General features: G+C 34.8%; 3 protein-coding genes across 6 annotated transcripts; 2 read left to right on the forward strand and 1 right to left on the reverse strand.

The window, feature by feature from the left end:
* The first annotated feature begins 185 nt into the window (after positions 1-185).
* Positions 186-4,638, forward strand: LOC129874421 (serine/threonine-protein kinase D6PKL1-like). Of its 4 annotated transcripts, none has more exons than XM_055949709.1 (4): positions 187-362; positions 675-799; positions 1,532-2,710; positions 3,639-4,638. In XM_055949709.1, the coding sequence occupies exons 3-4, from the start codon at positions 1,545-1,547 to the stop codon at positions 4,471-4,473; spliced, it is 2,001 nt and encodes a 666-aa protein (XP_055805684.1). In that variant the 5' UTR covers positions 187-362; positions 675-799; positions 1,532-1,544; the 3' UTR covers positions 4,474-4,638. The 4 variants fall into 4 exon arrangements, with proteins under 4 accessions (XP_055805686.1, XP_055805684.1, XP_055805685.1 ...); XM_055949710.1 differs by having other exon boundaries at positions 682-799; XM_055949711.1 differs by lacking the exon at positions 675-799 and having other exon boundaries at positions 186-362.
* Positions 4,639-7,190: 2,552 nt separating this feature from the next.
* LOC129873676 (altered inheritance of mitochondria protein 32-like) lies at positions 7,191-11,363 on the forward strand. The gene is made up of 5 exons (XM_055948812.1): positions 7,191-7,570; positions 7,955-8,040; positions 8,625-8,930; positions 9,092-9,175; positions 10,714-11,363. The coding sequence occupies exons 1-5, from the start codon at positions 7,334-7,336 to the stop codon at positions 11,021-11,023; spliced, it is 1,023 nt and encodes a 340-aa protein (XP_055804787.1). The 5' UTR covers positions 7,191-7,333; the 3' UTR covers positions 11,024-11,363.
* A 271-nt stretch (positions 11,364-11,634) lies between these two features.
* Positions 11,635-13,654, reverse strand: LOC129873797 (U-box domain-containing protein 4). The gene is made up of 3 exons (XM_055948982.1): positions 13,237-13,654; positions 12,608-13,059; positions 11,635-12,322 (listed from the first exon to the last, which is right to left on the reverse strand). Exons 1-3 carry the CDS (start codon positions 13,449-13,451, stop codon positions 11,997-11,999), a joined length of 993 nt encoding a protein of 330 aa, XP_055804957.1. The 5' UTR covers positions 13,452-13,654; the 3' UTR covers positions 11,635-11,996.
* Between the last annotated feature and the right edge of the window lie 1,902 nt (positions 13,655-15,556).

Genomic DNA, 15,556 nt, shown 5'->3' on the forward strand with positions numbered 1-15,556 from the left:
TAGACAAATATAAATTGCATTAGCAAATTTCATATAACAAATTCGAGCAAAAAATACATGCAAATATTAATAATATGAAATCTAAAATAACTCATTTAAAAGATCTCTGCTCAGTCAATTCGGTCGCTATTAGAGTGGCTTAAAATGGAATTTTAATAAGGATATCCCCACATCCGGTTTAATTGCCCTCCGTACTCCGAACAAAGTTGTAGTGCCAATATTAATATGCATTTCCAGCCTTCTCTCTCACACACAGTGATAAGTTACACAGTATACATATTTTTGTATTTTACGATAAAGAAAGAAGCTTTCTATACTACTACTCCCAGTTCGGTATAAGAAGCAAGAAAAAGAATTGAAAGGTAAAGCAGAAAGACAATTAGTAACATTTTTTTTTCTTTTAATTTCTCTTAAAGGTGAAGACAGCTTTTCTCGAATCAATTGGCTTTAGCTTTGCTTTGTTTCTCTGTCTTTTGCTTTGCTTCTGAGTTTTCTTTCATTCTTTCATTCATTCATACATACAACTTTCTCTCCTTTTCTTGTGTTTCTTTTTCTTCTCCATTGTTAATTGCTCTTCAAACCCCATTACCCCACTAAACCCCAACTCACTAATTCACCAGAAAATTATATTACTCACCATCTTTCTTGTTTTTTTTGGATCGGATCTGAAAAAGAACTCAGAAAAAGGAGTTACATAGTAAAGATTGTTTCACTTTTGGAGGGAGTTCTTGAAAGGGTCTCTTTGTTGAGTCTCAACAGTAATGAAAGATTAATTCTCTGGTCTCACTTCTTTAATCAGGTAATAATCAAGAACCCTTTTTTTCTGTTATTTGTTTTGATTATTGTGGAATTGTGGGAAGAAGTAAAGAAGGAAACTTAAGAGAACCATGCAAGAAGTTTTAAAGTTTTTGCCTTTTTGGTTTATGTTCTTTTCTGGATTTGCGTTTAGTTTTTCGTCAATTGATTCTGCCTAGTGTAACTTAATTAGTAATGTAGTCTCTGTTGAGAAAGATCTTTGATTTCTGCTGTCATGCAATTGGGTTGTTGAAATCTAATTTTTAAGTTTTCTTTGATTTTAAAGCATTTTTCTGTTCATTGGAACGAAATGAACCCGGATAGAGTGTAATAGTTGAAGGGTAGTATTCATACATTTGTATTGAGACGTAGTTGATTGATTGACCAGTTACAAGTGAAGTGTTGAGACGTAGTGGATTGAGTGATTAGTTTCAAGTTAAGTATTGAGACGTAGTTGATCGATTGATTAGTTACAAGTTAAGTATTGAGACATAGTTGATAGATTGATTTAAGTAGTTTTTTTTTTTTGGGTTAGTAGGGTTATTGTCAATGTTATTGCACCCCTCTTATTTATCTGTCAAAGATTCCTTCAGATTTGTGTAAGGATTTTGTGCTGGTAATAGAACCAATTCCATTAGGAAAAAACTTTGTTCAAAATGGCTTAAGTGTTTATTTTGTCTCATAGAGTAATTTAAGCTAATACTCTCATTTTTTGTGGTACAATGGCTGTGTCTAGGCCAAAGAGCATAATGGAGTCACTTGTTGAAGGAATCAGTTCCTTACCAAACAGTCACACTCACTTCACTGCTATTAAGGGTAGCACATCTTCAGCTTCCAGGACGAGTCGTCCTCCCCATCCAACATCAATGAGACAATCTAGATGTAAAGAGTTGTCATTCGATCCAATAGCTATTGACATTGGGTCAAAGGCAGCTGATACCCCAACAGGGTCGGTGGCTGCTTCCAAGAGTTCGCATAAATCATCCAGTGATCGTATAAAGAGGGATGATGTCTCTGACACGAGGAGACACCATTCTGAATCGACTAAAGGAAAAGAGTGTCAGGGAATAGAAGATGCTCTTGGTCAACCATCAGAAGAATGTTCACTGGACCGGGTATTAATCTTTGAAAACAAATCATCTATCAAGGATCCACTTCATGATAACAAGCACACTACGTCAGGTGGCTATGTGGAGCGCAGGGATTTTATGTTACATGCTGTTGCCAGAGGAGATGCTGACCTCCTAAATGGTCAGTTAACATCTCAATCTGGAATAAGCTATTGTCCTAGTCCTCAGAACAGCTTTTATACTGCCGCGCAGTACATAGAACCCAAACAAAGTTTCACCACTACAGAAGTCATCAGTGAATGTGCTAGCAGCATGGGCAAGTCTGGTGGAAGTGGTGATGTTAGCAACTCATGCGATATCAGTGAGAGCAGAAAAACAAGCTTCTACAGAGGCAGCACAGGTAGCGATCTTAGTGATGAAAGCAGCTCTACTAGTTTCGGCAGTACAATATATAAACCTCATCAGGCAAATGATACAAGGTGGGATGCAATTCAAGCCATTAGATCTATTGATGGAACACTGGGCTTCAACCATTTCAGACTTCTGAAGAGATTGGGAGGTGGTGATATAGGAAATGTTTTTCTAGCTGAATTGATTGGCACAAGAGATTATTTTGCCATGAAAGTGATGGACAATGCAGCTCTAGAGAGTCGCAAGAAAACTGTGAGAGCTCAGACTGAACGAGAGATATTACAGTCTCTGGATCATCCTTTCCTACCAACACTATATTCACACTTTGAAACAGACAAATTTTCTTGCTTGGTGATGGAATTCTGCCCTGGAGGAGATTTGCATGCACTTCGGCAAAGACAGCCAGGAAAGTTTTTTCCTGAGCATGCTGCCAGGTTAGGCTAGTTTCTGAAATGCATAGATGTTGATGTTGTAGCTATTTTACTTAAATCTCCTTTCAGCTGGAAGTGTTTTATTTTGTCCATGTATCTATATATTCAGGACATCTTTGACCTGATTATCAGGTTTGACGGTCAATAAGTTAGTTCTTGCTGCAATCTTAATGATCAAAGTATGTTACATTGATTTCCCAATAAACTGGTCTCTATCATATTTGATTGTTTTTAGCAATGTTAACATATTTTCTTTCTTGAAACCTGCATATATCATTGATAATTTGATATAAGGGCTCTCAAGAAACCCTATCAAATTGGAATTTCTTTTCATCTATTGCATAAGAGAGGTCCTGGATAAATTGTAGCATGGCTAGAATGTTATTTTTTAGCTACTTCTGTCGCATTTAGTGGTCTTGCGGTTCAAACCACGATGATGAGAGCTGAGATAACCTGCACTATGCTTGTCACAATTCACTTGTTTTTACCCCACTTGTTTGCCTTGATGTGAATTGAGTTAAACAGATTGCTTATTCTATGTAGCTTTCTTCTCTTTTACTTAATATTGAGCTCATACTGATCCTTGTCTTTTATCCATTATATGCAATTACTGCATTTAGATTATATTATTTTCCAATATACTTGTTAATATTCATCAGTACATCATTCGTTAAGAAATGAAAACTGATTGGCATAGGGTTTATAATGTTGGTTATTAGCTATTAGCTCTGCTAGAGTGTCATAGATAATGGAGTAGTTATCTCAACTCAAGATTTGTTTATTCATTGAAGATTCAGAAATCCAGTCTTTGATGATTTTGTAAATGGTCTGTGTTTGTTGTTATCCATATCATGGACAAAAGTTACTAGGATGCCCATGCATCTTGATCAGTGATGTTAACTTGCACTTGTTATGTTGTTTTGGAGTATAGGTTTTATGTAGCAGAAATTCTCCTTGCTCTAGAATACCTGCACATGCTTGGGATCATTTATAGAGATCTTAAACCAGAGAATGTTTTGGTTCGAGAAGATGGTCATATAATGCTGTCTGATTTTGACCTCTCCTTGAGGTGTGCTGTGAGTCCAACATTGGTTAAATCCTCAAATTCAAGCTTAGAGTCGAAGACTTCATCATACTGTGTCCAGCCTGCTTGTATTGAGCCATCTTGTGTAATCCAGCCTGCATGTTTTTCACCGCGTTTCCTAAGGCCCAAGAAAGGAAAGAAGACGAAACAGAAATCTGAGATGCACAATCAAGTGAGCCCCCTTCCAGAGCTCATGGCTGAACCGACAAATGCTCGATCCATGTCTTTCGTGGGGACACATGAGTACCTTGCTCCAGAAATCATTAAAGGCGAGGGGCATGGTAGTGCTGTTGATTGGTGGACATTCGGAATCTTCCTCTATGAGCTCTTGTTTGGGCAAACACCTTTTAAAGGAGCAGGCAACAGAGCCACCTTGTTTAATGTCGTTGGCCAGCCCCTGAGATTCCCTTCATCTCCCAGTGTTAGTTTTGCTGCAAGGGACTTGATAAGAGGTCTACTTGTGAAAGAGCCGCAGCATCGCTTAGCATATAGGCGGGGGGCTACAGAAATTAAACAGCACCCATTCTTTCAGAGCGTTAATTGGGCACTTATCCGGTGTGCTAGCCCTCCAGATGTACCAAAGCCGTTTGTGCTACATGATGCACCCAGAGCACCAGCAACAACGGGTCCAGGTGTTGATGTGAAACCTACTGATAATTATTTTGAGATTGATTTCTTCTGAGTTAACTTGTTTTCTCAGGAGTTTAAGTCCATGTCGCCTTATATGATGAAGATCCTTTAGGAAGAACATCAATTCATTGTTCCTTTCTTATGAAAATGTAAAGTGCATACTGTCCTGAAATGCAAATGCATAGGAATTGGATTATCGAATGCCACTTTTTTCTCATATCTTCTTCATTTGTCCAACTCGATGAAATGGCTTCTTCTTGTTGTTGTCTACTTCTCTGGTCCATAAAGATATTTTAGGTGTCAATGGCCAAGTATTATACGGAGGAGTGAAATGTGTGAAGCATGAGGCTTATAAAGGTGAGATTTGCTGCTGGTGACTTTTTAGCGGTTCCACTTATGAATGAAAAGAGGAAATTGACAAATGAATTGGACTGAAGCACATAAAGAGGCAAAACTATGCAAGTCTTTTTTGGAAGATGACTTTTCATCATCATTACCATCAATCATCCAATCACCTCTACAATTACAACCACCACGTCAGCCATTACCATCAATCATCCAATCACCTCTACAATTACAACCATCGTTAGTCACTGTCACGCCAATCACCTCTATCATTACAACTATCGGTATTACTACCAACCACCATCACATTATTTGTAAGTACACCGCCACCACAACCAAGGATGTACAAGTTTGTTACTGTACTTATTAACATTGCATACAAATTTCTTTTAACGTAAGTATTTTATAAAATTCTTTTCTACTAATGTAGAATGAGTTTTCATAAAGTCAAATTGTTCTCTAACCTAATATTAAGTAGAGAGTTGTGTGACCCTGACCTAGTGTTAAGCAACTGGATTTCTAATTACAAGACAAGAAATTAGTCAAATAATAGATTCCTTCTATTTTTATTCACAAATCACACCTACCGGCTACCATTAACATTTAGAAAAGTGGGTAGCTGGAATTTAGCCTGTCGCCCACAACACGCACCTTAAAATTATTCTCAAGGGACTGGGCCCCAACAAGCCTTTTTTATTTTTGCTTTTTCCCCTTTGATTTTAAATCTTCTTTTTTTAAAAAAATTAAAATAGACATAACACATAAATATGTTATTTAACTTGACATCAACTGACACGTATGTCTTTTAATTTGGGATGTACACTAATAAATATTTTAATTATATAAAGTTGAACAAGTATACACATGTGTCTTATGTGACATAGTACACGTAGGATGTTACGTAGGACGTGAATTGTCACGTATGATATGTATGTCTACTTATTCAACTCTATTTAAGTTCAAATATATACTTGTGCACATCCCAAATTGAAGAACATAAATATCAGATGAGGTCAAGTTAAATGATACATTTATTTATTATGCTTTCTTTTCAGAGAAATTTTTGATATTTTGATTATTCATTTCAACATTTTTTTTAAGAAAAAATAAATCGGTTGACTGAAAAATTAAAATTTACAACATCGGTAGAATTTTTAAGAAATAAATTTTTCTAGAGAAAGTATTTGTAATTTTTTTTAATAAGTTGAAAAAATTTAAAAATATTTATCCAAAAAGAAAAAGGAAAAGGATCAAAAATACTCCTCAGTTTTCATTTATTAATTAATTTTATCTTTATCATTAAAATCAAGTTATTGTTATTCCTACCGCAAAGTCAACACATATACCTTTGATTCGGATGAAATCTCTCAAATTGACTTCAATTACCCAATTTCAGTCAAAGTTATTTGTTTAAAACGAATTTTCAACTAACCCGACTTACAACTCATTTAATTAAAATTCAAATCAAATTAAATCCAAAAATCACCTACCAAAATCCAAATATAATTTTCAATTCACCCTCAAAATTTGCTGAGCACCTTTATCCTTTCCCACATTTTGGTCCACTGATCTTCCTTCATTTCTCTAAGAAAGTTCAGAAGGTACCCTTTCTTTACAGCATCAGATGAATGGACAAACACACAAAACTCTGAGTAATCAAGAACATCTTCGAATGGAAGCTCAATATCATCACTAATTATTACCGGAACACAGTGCCTAGCAATGGCATCAAAGAGACGATTTGAAGATGGAGTGTCTCCAGCAATATTCAGGCAGAATTTCTCTGTTTTTTCAGGAGATGACATGAGAGAAAGTGAATTATTGAGGGACGCGGTGACATTAAGTTCCTATTGAAGATTTAACCTTCAAACAACCCTTCTTCTTCTGTTTTTTTTTTCCTCTTCTCTCTTGCTTTTAGTTTTTCTTTTCTTCTTCCTTTAGATTAGTTTCTTGAAGAAGGGTTTAATTTCTAACTGCATTGTAAATGTGCAAGTGTTCTAATGAAGAAGTTCCTTCAGATTTTGCGTTCTTTCCCTCTTTCGTTTTACGGATTACAGCAAGAAAAGTAGGAGAAATAACATAAGGATCAGATATTAGATTCATAGAATCTTTGAGTGATTTCATTCTAAAGGAACAAAATTAGGGTAAAGGTGCTCAACAAATTTTGAGGGTGAATTGAAAATTATATTTGGGTTTTGGTGCTAGATTTGTGAATTTAATTTGATTTGAATTTTAATTAAATGAGTTGCCGATTGGGTGAGATGAAAATTTGTTTTAAATGGATAATTTCCATCCAAATTAAAGGTATATGTGTTAACTTTGTAGACGATAGGATATAAGAATAACTTAATTTGAATGATAAAAGTAAAATTAACTAAAAAATAAAAATTAAGGGTATTTGACCCTTTTCCAAAAAAAAAATGGTGATTATGAGTTCTGCAACATAAAGACCAAATGTACTCGTCAAAACTTCCTGCTACTTAAAATACTCCAATTGGCTCGTTCTCTCCACGTTCCCATTTTACTTTCTCTACTCTCTCTCTCTCTGCGAATCCTAACAAACACCGATGGCCGGAAACTCGGAGGAAGACATCGTCTCCGACGACGTTAAGTTTGGGTTCCAGCGCCCAGAGATGTATGATTTGAAGCTTGCCGGTACCGCTACCGTCTATGATCGTCACGTATTTCTCTGCTACAAATCACATGAAACTTGGCCTTCTCACCTTGAATCCTCCGACTCCGATCCACTTCCGAAACTATTTGCTGCTACTCTTAAAGCTCGCAAGGACGATATCAAACTCAAGGTTAGTGGTTTATCAACTAATTACATAAGTCAACGGCGTTAGTAATGAACTTCGCCTCTATTGGATTTAGTTTCTGATTCAGAAATTAGCATATAGGTTATTTTGGATCTAGTATGGGTAAAACATTGTTTATAACTTATAGGACACGAAATGTTCCAAGTTTAATACGAAGTATAAGAATTCTTAGCTGGTCGATTAGAATGCACAATTAGTACATTTACGTTATTAGCTTTTCAAATGTATATTGGATAAAATTTTAGTATACAATAGAAGAATTTCACTTCGGTAATCAATTAGGATGCTGTCAGTAGTTTTACGATTTTAGCTTTGCAAGTGTGATGCTGAGTTTAATGCGTTTATTGTCTCGGTGATTGTTTGTGGTAGACTGTTCTGACGATTTGCGAAGTGCGTGAAGACATTGGACTATCGGATGGAGATGTTCTGATTTTTCCTGAAATGATCAAATACAGGTAGTTTTCGACATTCTTCTATGTTCTTTTATATATCATTGTATTATTCTGTGTGTAGTAGACTAGTAGTGATGAAATACATAACTAGTCTGTCTGAAATCTAGAAAACAAAAATAAACATCATGAATTTTACTTGATTCTTTTTTCCTCACAACATTATGTTATTTTGGAAGAAATTAGTCTTGTATGATTAAATACCACACTGCTGTACCTGTACTCTTCTATCTCATAGAGTAATATTTTGGCACTTTTGGCATCTTGAGATTCAGATTAAGTTAACTTTTAACCAACATTTAAAAATATACTTTTTTTCGTATGAGTTGTAATGTATACTAGTATTTTTTGAGTAGTTTCTCAATATCTCAATTTGAGTGTAAAATAAATGAATTAATGTAGTTTGATTTAATTCTTTTTTTTTTAGATTTGACTTTGTTAGCAAAAAGTGACAAACTAGTTAGGACCAAAGGTTCACTTTTTTAATTACCTCATGATTTTGTTGAAACATATTTGACCTAAACATTGTATGCATCTCCAAACATTACCTTACCTTGAGCTTGAGTTTATGTATGGTTCTTTTAATCAAGGAATTTGAAGGAGTCAGATGTTGATGCTTTTGTTGAAGATGTGCTTGTGAGTGGCAAGCCGTGGACTTTTGGACCGCAGGAGCCAATAAGTGGTTCTTATATTTTTGTCTGTTCCCACAATAATCGAGATCGAAGGTGTGGTGTATGTGGACCAATTCTGATTGAGGAATTCAGCAAGGCTATTGAGTCCAAGGACTTGAAAAACGAAGTTCATGTTACTGCTTGTTCACATGTTGGTGGCCACAAGTATGCTGGTAATGTGATAATCTTCAGTACTGATAAAGAAGAGGAAATTGCTGGGCATTGGTAAGAGCTAATTATATACTTATTGAGGTGTTCTTTTAGTTTCCATCAGTTTCTTGACCAATTCATTAGTATGTGGCATGTTAAATGGATCAAAGTGGAGAAGCTCCTCATTAGAATGTCTATTATAGATATGTTATATGTGGTCCATTGTCATAATGCAGGTATGGCTATGTTACCCCAGATGAGGTACCTATTTTGCTTGATGAGCATATCAGAGAGGGAAAAATCCTTGAACGACTTTGGAGGTTTGTATTGGATGTGCTTTGCTTTTGTTTCTCATTTGCACAATTTGGGGTTTGGTTTGCTCTATATTTGTTATAAATTCTTCATTTAACTTTAGGGAGGTTTGGCCCTTGTCCACTTAATCTTAAGGAAATATTCCCGATGTTTTTCTTGGTAAAAGTGCTTATAAGAAATAGATTTTACTCTTCTGCTTTGGTTTTCTCAATGTTATGATCAGAAATTAGGCGAGCGTTTGCCTGGAAAAAGAGTCTGCTCTGCACATTACCTTTTTTCATCAATCATCTCACTACATGCTAACTCGCTTGAGTAAACCTTGGTTTAGACATTCAGTGATATTAGTTATACAATGGTTATTTTCTTAATCCTCAAACCAAATGTTGGAATCATTTTTCTTAATACCTCCAACCAAATGACCCTCGAAGCCTGAAACAGAGAATATAGACTTTGTCCTAACTTGGTACTCTTTTAGATGTTATTGAATTCCTATTGCTCATAGATGTTACAAATTTGGCAAAATTTGGTTCAGTCCATTTATTTTTCTGGTGTAGGTTGGCGTGGTAAGAATAGTAATGTCCCCCTTATATTATGATTATGATCCTTATTAAAGAAAAATGATTTGATCACTCCCTTACTCTTATTTGGAAATTCATCTCATAAATCTAACTAATGTCTACAAATATCATGTATGTTGAACGAATGTGGTTGGCTGGACAAGCAACCTTGTAGATTAGTAGACGTGCATACAAGTTGGGCTCAGACGCCACCTATCCTAAAATAAAGTATACATAAATACATAAGCACAGATGCATACACAGACACATATCATGTATGTTGAAGCCCTATATAAAAACCACCTATTCTAGATTATCTTTTTGCTGTTTCCTTAACAAAACCACTCACTGTGACTTTAATGTTAACTTGAACTTAGCCAAACTCAATTGCGTTATTTGCACCAAGGTTAAGAATAGGTCAATCACTGGCATCACAAATAGAAAATTTGCTAGTGATTACAAGATAATGTTCTATAATTGCTTCATCTGCTCCTGTTGCCAAATTTTTCATAAAAGGTAATCATAATAAAATTTAGTTCATAGTTTTTTTCATGCTTGATCACGAGCTTTGCTTGTGAAAAGCTTTAATGATTGTATGTTAATTAATAAACTATCGTGATCAAAAGTAAATAAAGAGTGGTAGAAGATAATGGATCTTTGCTCTTGTTAGTGGATTTTTTTTTTTTCTGTTGCTTTTTTGCTGGTGATGGATGCCTATTCTCAGCATTCAATTTGAAGACAGTTATGAATGTCATTGTGGGTGGGAAATGTTAGATTAATTTTGCTGGCTAGTTATGTAATAGAGTGCCAAAGATGATGCCTTTCCTATTACAGAACAGTGAATTTCTGGCATTTTAAATCTTCGAATTTGATCTCTGTAAGTTTCAGTTGGAAGCAATTTGTTAAGCAGTTTTAAAGTTAAATATTTGCTCCTTTTCTCTTAGTATTTGGAGTACAGTTGTGATACACTTTACCCTGGTTAACTATAGGGGCCAAATGGGACTGCATGCTGAGATAACTGATAAGGTGAATGAGCAGAGTGTTCCTAATGGAACTACTGTGGACAAAAAAGGAAATGTGCCTGTAGAAACTGCTAGTCAGGGCTGCTGTCAAGGTGCTGCAGGATTTTCTTGTTGTAGAGATGCAAATGCTGAGGGAAAAGAGGTAGAGAAGGGACAGGCAAGACTTCCAACCTGTTTCAGAAAATGGGATAAGCCTGAAGTTTACACAGCCATTGGCGTGGTTGGAGCAGTGGCTTTTGTTGCTGTTGCTTATGGATTTTACAAGAAGTCACACTGAAATGTCGTCAAGAAAGTGTATGCATCCAGATGTTCTTTTTAGAGGGTAATGATGTAATTCTAGACCATGACATTTGCTACGTGTTAGGTGTGAATTTTTCGGAGGGAGCAAAACATAAATGCAGAATATGTCCGACTGTGGAGATGAGCTCCTCTTGTTCTCTTCAAGTGAGCCACTCTAAAAGGCCACTTAGTTACACAATTGTTACTTACTACATATACCTGCAGGTTTAGTCTATACTTTTAAAAGGTGCTTTAAACTCCAGGTGTGGAGGTCTTGCTTCCTGGTGGTTTTGGTTAAAGATGAATAATAAGATCAGCACGGTTTTTGGGGTGTTGCATGTCTTGTTGCAAAAGTTTGTGGAAGTTGAAGTTGCTTTGTACATGAATTTTACTTTATACTTTTCATTTGATCTATTCCTCAAACTAATATTTCAATTCTGAACTTCAATATTTGGAACATATTAAAATATTATTTTATAGCCAAAACAAGCTTTAACAGCTTGAAACAATTTTGCTGATCGTAGAATATTAATCTGGCAGATGTTTTAAATGCAAGTGCAACTTCAAGAACATATTTTTCTTTATTTCTGTCCTTTAAGAAAATTGGAAATAATTGAAGGGTATTCCCACTTACCAAATACGGAAACTAACTCATCCCCTTATTTCTTTTTCTCTCTCTCTATTTTCCTATTTTCACCCTAAACAAACATTTCTGAGCTAAAAAAGAGAAGGAAATGATAACTAATGAGCTAAAAAGATAGGAAATGTATTTTACCTTGTCATACTGTAGTGTAGGATAAAATGATTACCCGCCAAGAAACTATATAAATGCTATAAGTTTATGTGCAGATATTATTATATACTAGCAATCATACAAGATTGGTCATGAACCCCTTTCCAAAACTCAGAAAGAAAATGAATTGTACTCAGCTAATATCAACACAACTTGAACAATCCATCACATGAAAATGTCATGTTCTAAGTTTTGAAATCATTTCCTCCAAGAGAGCTACTGATATCCCTTCTGGTTCTCCTACTTGCTCAATCTGTCTCATAATCTGCTCCAATAGCACAATATTCCTCGGCTGTTTAGTCGTTTGGCAGCAATTTGAACAGTCTCTTAGAAGCAAAAGCAATCTTTTCGCCTTGTCTCTTGCTCTCCTTGTCCCATCAACGCTCAACTGAAGCAATGCTGCCATTGCTCCTTCCCTTAAGATCATTCCTCTGTATCTGTCTCTGCAGCTATCACATATTAGGAGTAGAATAGCCACTGCATGTTCTTTACATTGTCTTGAACCTGTTGAGACGTAATACAATCAAGTAATTAACATTCTGCACTCTCTAACAACTTAAGCTTTTAGGTAATATAGTCACATAGTTCTACTGGTATCAGAGTAGACAAGAGGTAGTAGGTTCAAATCATGGTACCACTCGAAATTTTTAAAAAAAAATACTTTCACGTGGTTAATCTATGATAAAGAATCAGACTCGCATGAGAGGCATAATAACATTAAGTCTGTAGAAGTGTACTACTATCTCTAACGACTTAAAAACTTTTAGATGAGATGATCAAGCAATTAACCTTCCTCCATGGCCTTCACCAAACACTGGATTGCTCCCTCTGTTCCTGCAGCTTCCTCTAGTGCAATTCTTGATGAAGAAACAAGATTCTCTAGCAACGACACGGCTTTTTCCATCACCAACTCCGAGGCAAGGTTGATTAGTCTGATCAAGGTAGCTACCCCTCCATATGAAACAATGGAAGGGATGAGCTGATTGCAAGTTGAAAGATTATGAAGTGTTGACAAGATGTCCAAATTAGCCTGCAAGCTTATGTTGTTGTAGGATTGTGAATTTAACAATTCAAGTAGAAGTGGGATAGCCCCAAATGAAGCAATTGCTAGCTTGTTTGAACCACAAGAAGAGAGGGTCAAGAGAAATGCCATTCCTAGCTCTACTAAAAATTCGTTTTCGCCTTGAATCACATTTAATAACACTGTTATAGCTCCTGATTTTGCTATTAGCATCTTGTTCCTGCAACAATTAACAAGAATTTTCACAATTTCAGTTCTGAAAATTAAACAGGTATCGATACACTCCTATTCACTAATATGTTTGGTATAACGGAAGTCATTTTTCATGAAAAATATTTTTCTTGAAAATGACTTCTGTCGTACCAAACAGACCCCTGAATGAAGTATGCGCGCTAACCTTTCACTGCGAAATGCTATGCTAAGCAGAGCAAAGAGTGCAGCTTCAATGGTTTCATAATCCTTAGTACTCAACATCAAAATCAATGGAGGAACAACGCCTTTTTCAACTGTGTTGTGCCTTTGCTTGCTGGAAAATTGAACAAGTTGTCTTGCAGCAAGGAGTTGTGCTTGTATATCACCAAAGAGGAGAGCTTCCAACACCATTTCTTCCATGGCTTGGAAACCCCCTCTGCCCCCTTCAGTCACCACTTGTTTGTTTATCAATATTTTGTTTCTCTTTTATATGTGTTAAGGGTAGTAAGTATATTGGGTTGCTTCAAGAGTATGTAAGGTGTGTGCCTTTTCAAGATTCTCCTTTTAATTTGATCTATATTTCTTGATTGGAAGCAATTCCCTTTTCAACTCTTCTATTTTTACTTGACTATCTTAGGTGGAAATACCTTGGCTTGAATCTTTAACTTCCCTCTTATGCAAGAAACTGTTGTCAGCTTTATCTCCTAGTTAACTTATTATCAAGAGATCCCCCATCCCCTAGTATATGTGATCATCGTGTCCTTTATTTTTATTTAAAAGTGTCGCATTTAATTTCTGAATATGAAATCATCTTTGATAGGTAGCACTTTATCATCTAAAGTGGGACTTCTACAAATATGGATCATTAGCCAGACATAGAGTGCATGCTGGATACTAACCAAAAAAGAAAAAAGAAAAATGTGTGCAAAAATATAATTTATCTTTGATGTATAATGACTTTAAGATTTTAATCTATATTAGCTGGTGAATGAACTTGAAACACATTATCCATGTAAATAGCATTGGGTTCATAGGTAGATTTAGAAATTTTTGGGTTATGCCTTTTGGATCACAATCTTTATAATTTACTGGGTTCTGAATATATTTCATACAAATTTTAATAACATAAATATTAGGATTGAACCAAAAGCATTGAGTTCTCCCGACCCATAATTATAATGATAGCTCCGACCCTTAATTGAGTCACCCTACATAAGCGGAGCCACCTTACAGTCAGGGATTAATTCGAATCCTCTTTAATAAAAAAATATACTATTTATACATGATTAAAATATTTTTATATGTATATATAGTATATATCGAACCTTCATCGGCTAATTTATTAATCTATTTTTTTAAAATTTTAAACTCCTTATTAAAAATTCTGAGTTCATCACTAAATACCTATTTTAAAAAGGCATTAATCTTGGTTTGCCTTGTAAAATGGAACATTACATAGTCAGCAAAGCAAAATCAAAGGAAAGCAGCCGTTATCCGCCGTAATTGTAGCTTTTTGACTCATACATTATCTCAAAAGATACAACAAAGAATTAAAATTCTGAACAGTACATAAATTTTCACTTAATTAGACAACATGCTTTACATGATTCAACTTAGTTTTATAAAGATAATTAAAGGGAGGCCCTACGACAAGTCCAATCATCACACACATATATATAAATCAACGAACTTGAAAATGAAGAAACTATGTTACCGACATAAAATTGAATTAATACTATATAATAAAAGTGTTACTAGTATATTTAATACTTTTACTTTTACTAGCTAACAAAGGAAATATTAACTTGATACACTGATAATATTGTTTTACAACTAAAAACTCTTATCAACTGAGTATGTTTGGAAAAGAAGTACATGTAGTTTCTCCAACAAACAAACAAGAAACATGTGGCAGAGATATGTAAAAAACAGTTTCATGAGGTAATTTTTCTAAGCCACATGATATTTTTGAAATTTAAAACTCAGTTTTAAATTCATTTTTAATTAACAAAAATGATAAATCTACACCATTTGTTAAATGACGAGGATATAGTTGCACTATTTGTTAGATGACAGGGTATATATGTATCATTTTTTTAACGAGGGATGTATTTGTTCTAAATCGCAAAGTTGAAGAATATATTTATCCCTTTTTCCCTTAATAATATAATATGATATAATATTAAACTTTAAAAAATAATTTCAAACGTTCCACTGGACTGCGAATTTAATCTATTTGTCATATTTTAGAGGTAAATTTGGGCCAATCAATAATAATAATAATTAAAAAAAATACATTTAGGACCAAATCCAACCAAAGAATAAACTTATTTTATTTTTTATAATTGAAGAACATTTTAACCCTTCTTTCTAATTTAAAATAAATAATAAAATAAGCTGAAATTACCAAAAGGACAGACAACCAAAAAACTCTTTATCAACTTTGATTTTTTGCTGGTTGGTAAGATATCAACTAGTATGTAAATAGTGTATACACAACATATCCCCTGTAACATGTTTTAAGC

Source organism: Solanum dulcamara, chromosome 11 (genome assembly GCF_947179165.1).
Source record: "Solanum dulcamara chromosome 11, daSolDulc1.2, whole genome shotgun sequence".
Lineage (NCBI taxonomy): Eukaryota > Viridiplantae > Streptophyta > Magnoliopsida > Solanales > Solanaceae > Solanum > Solanum dulcamara.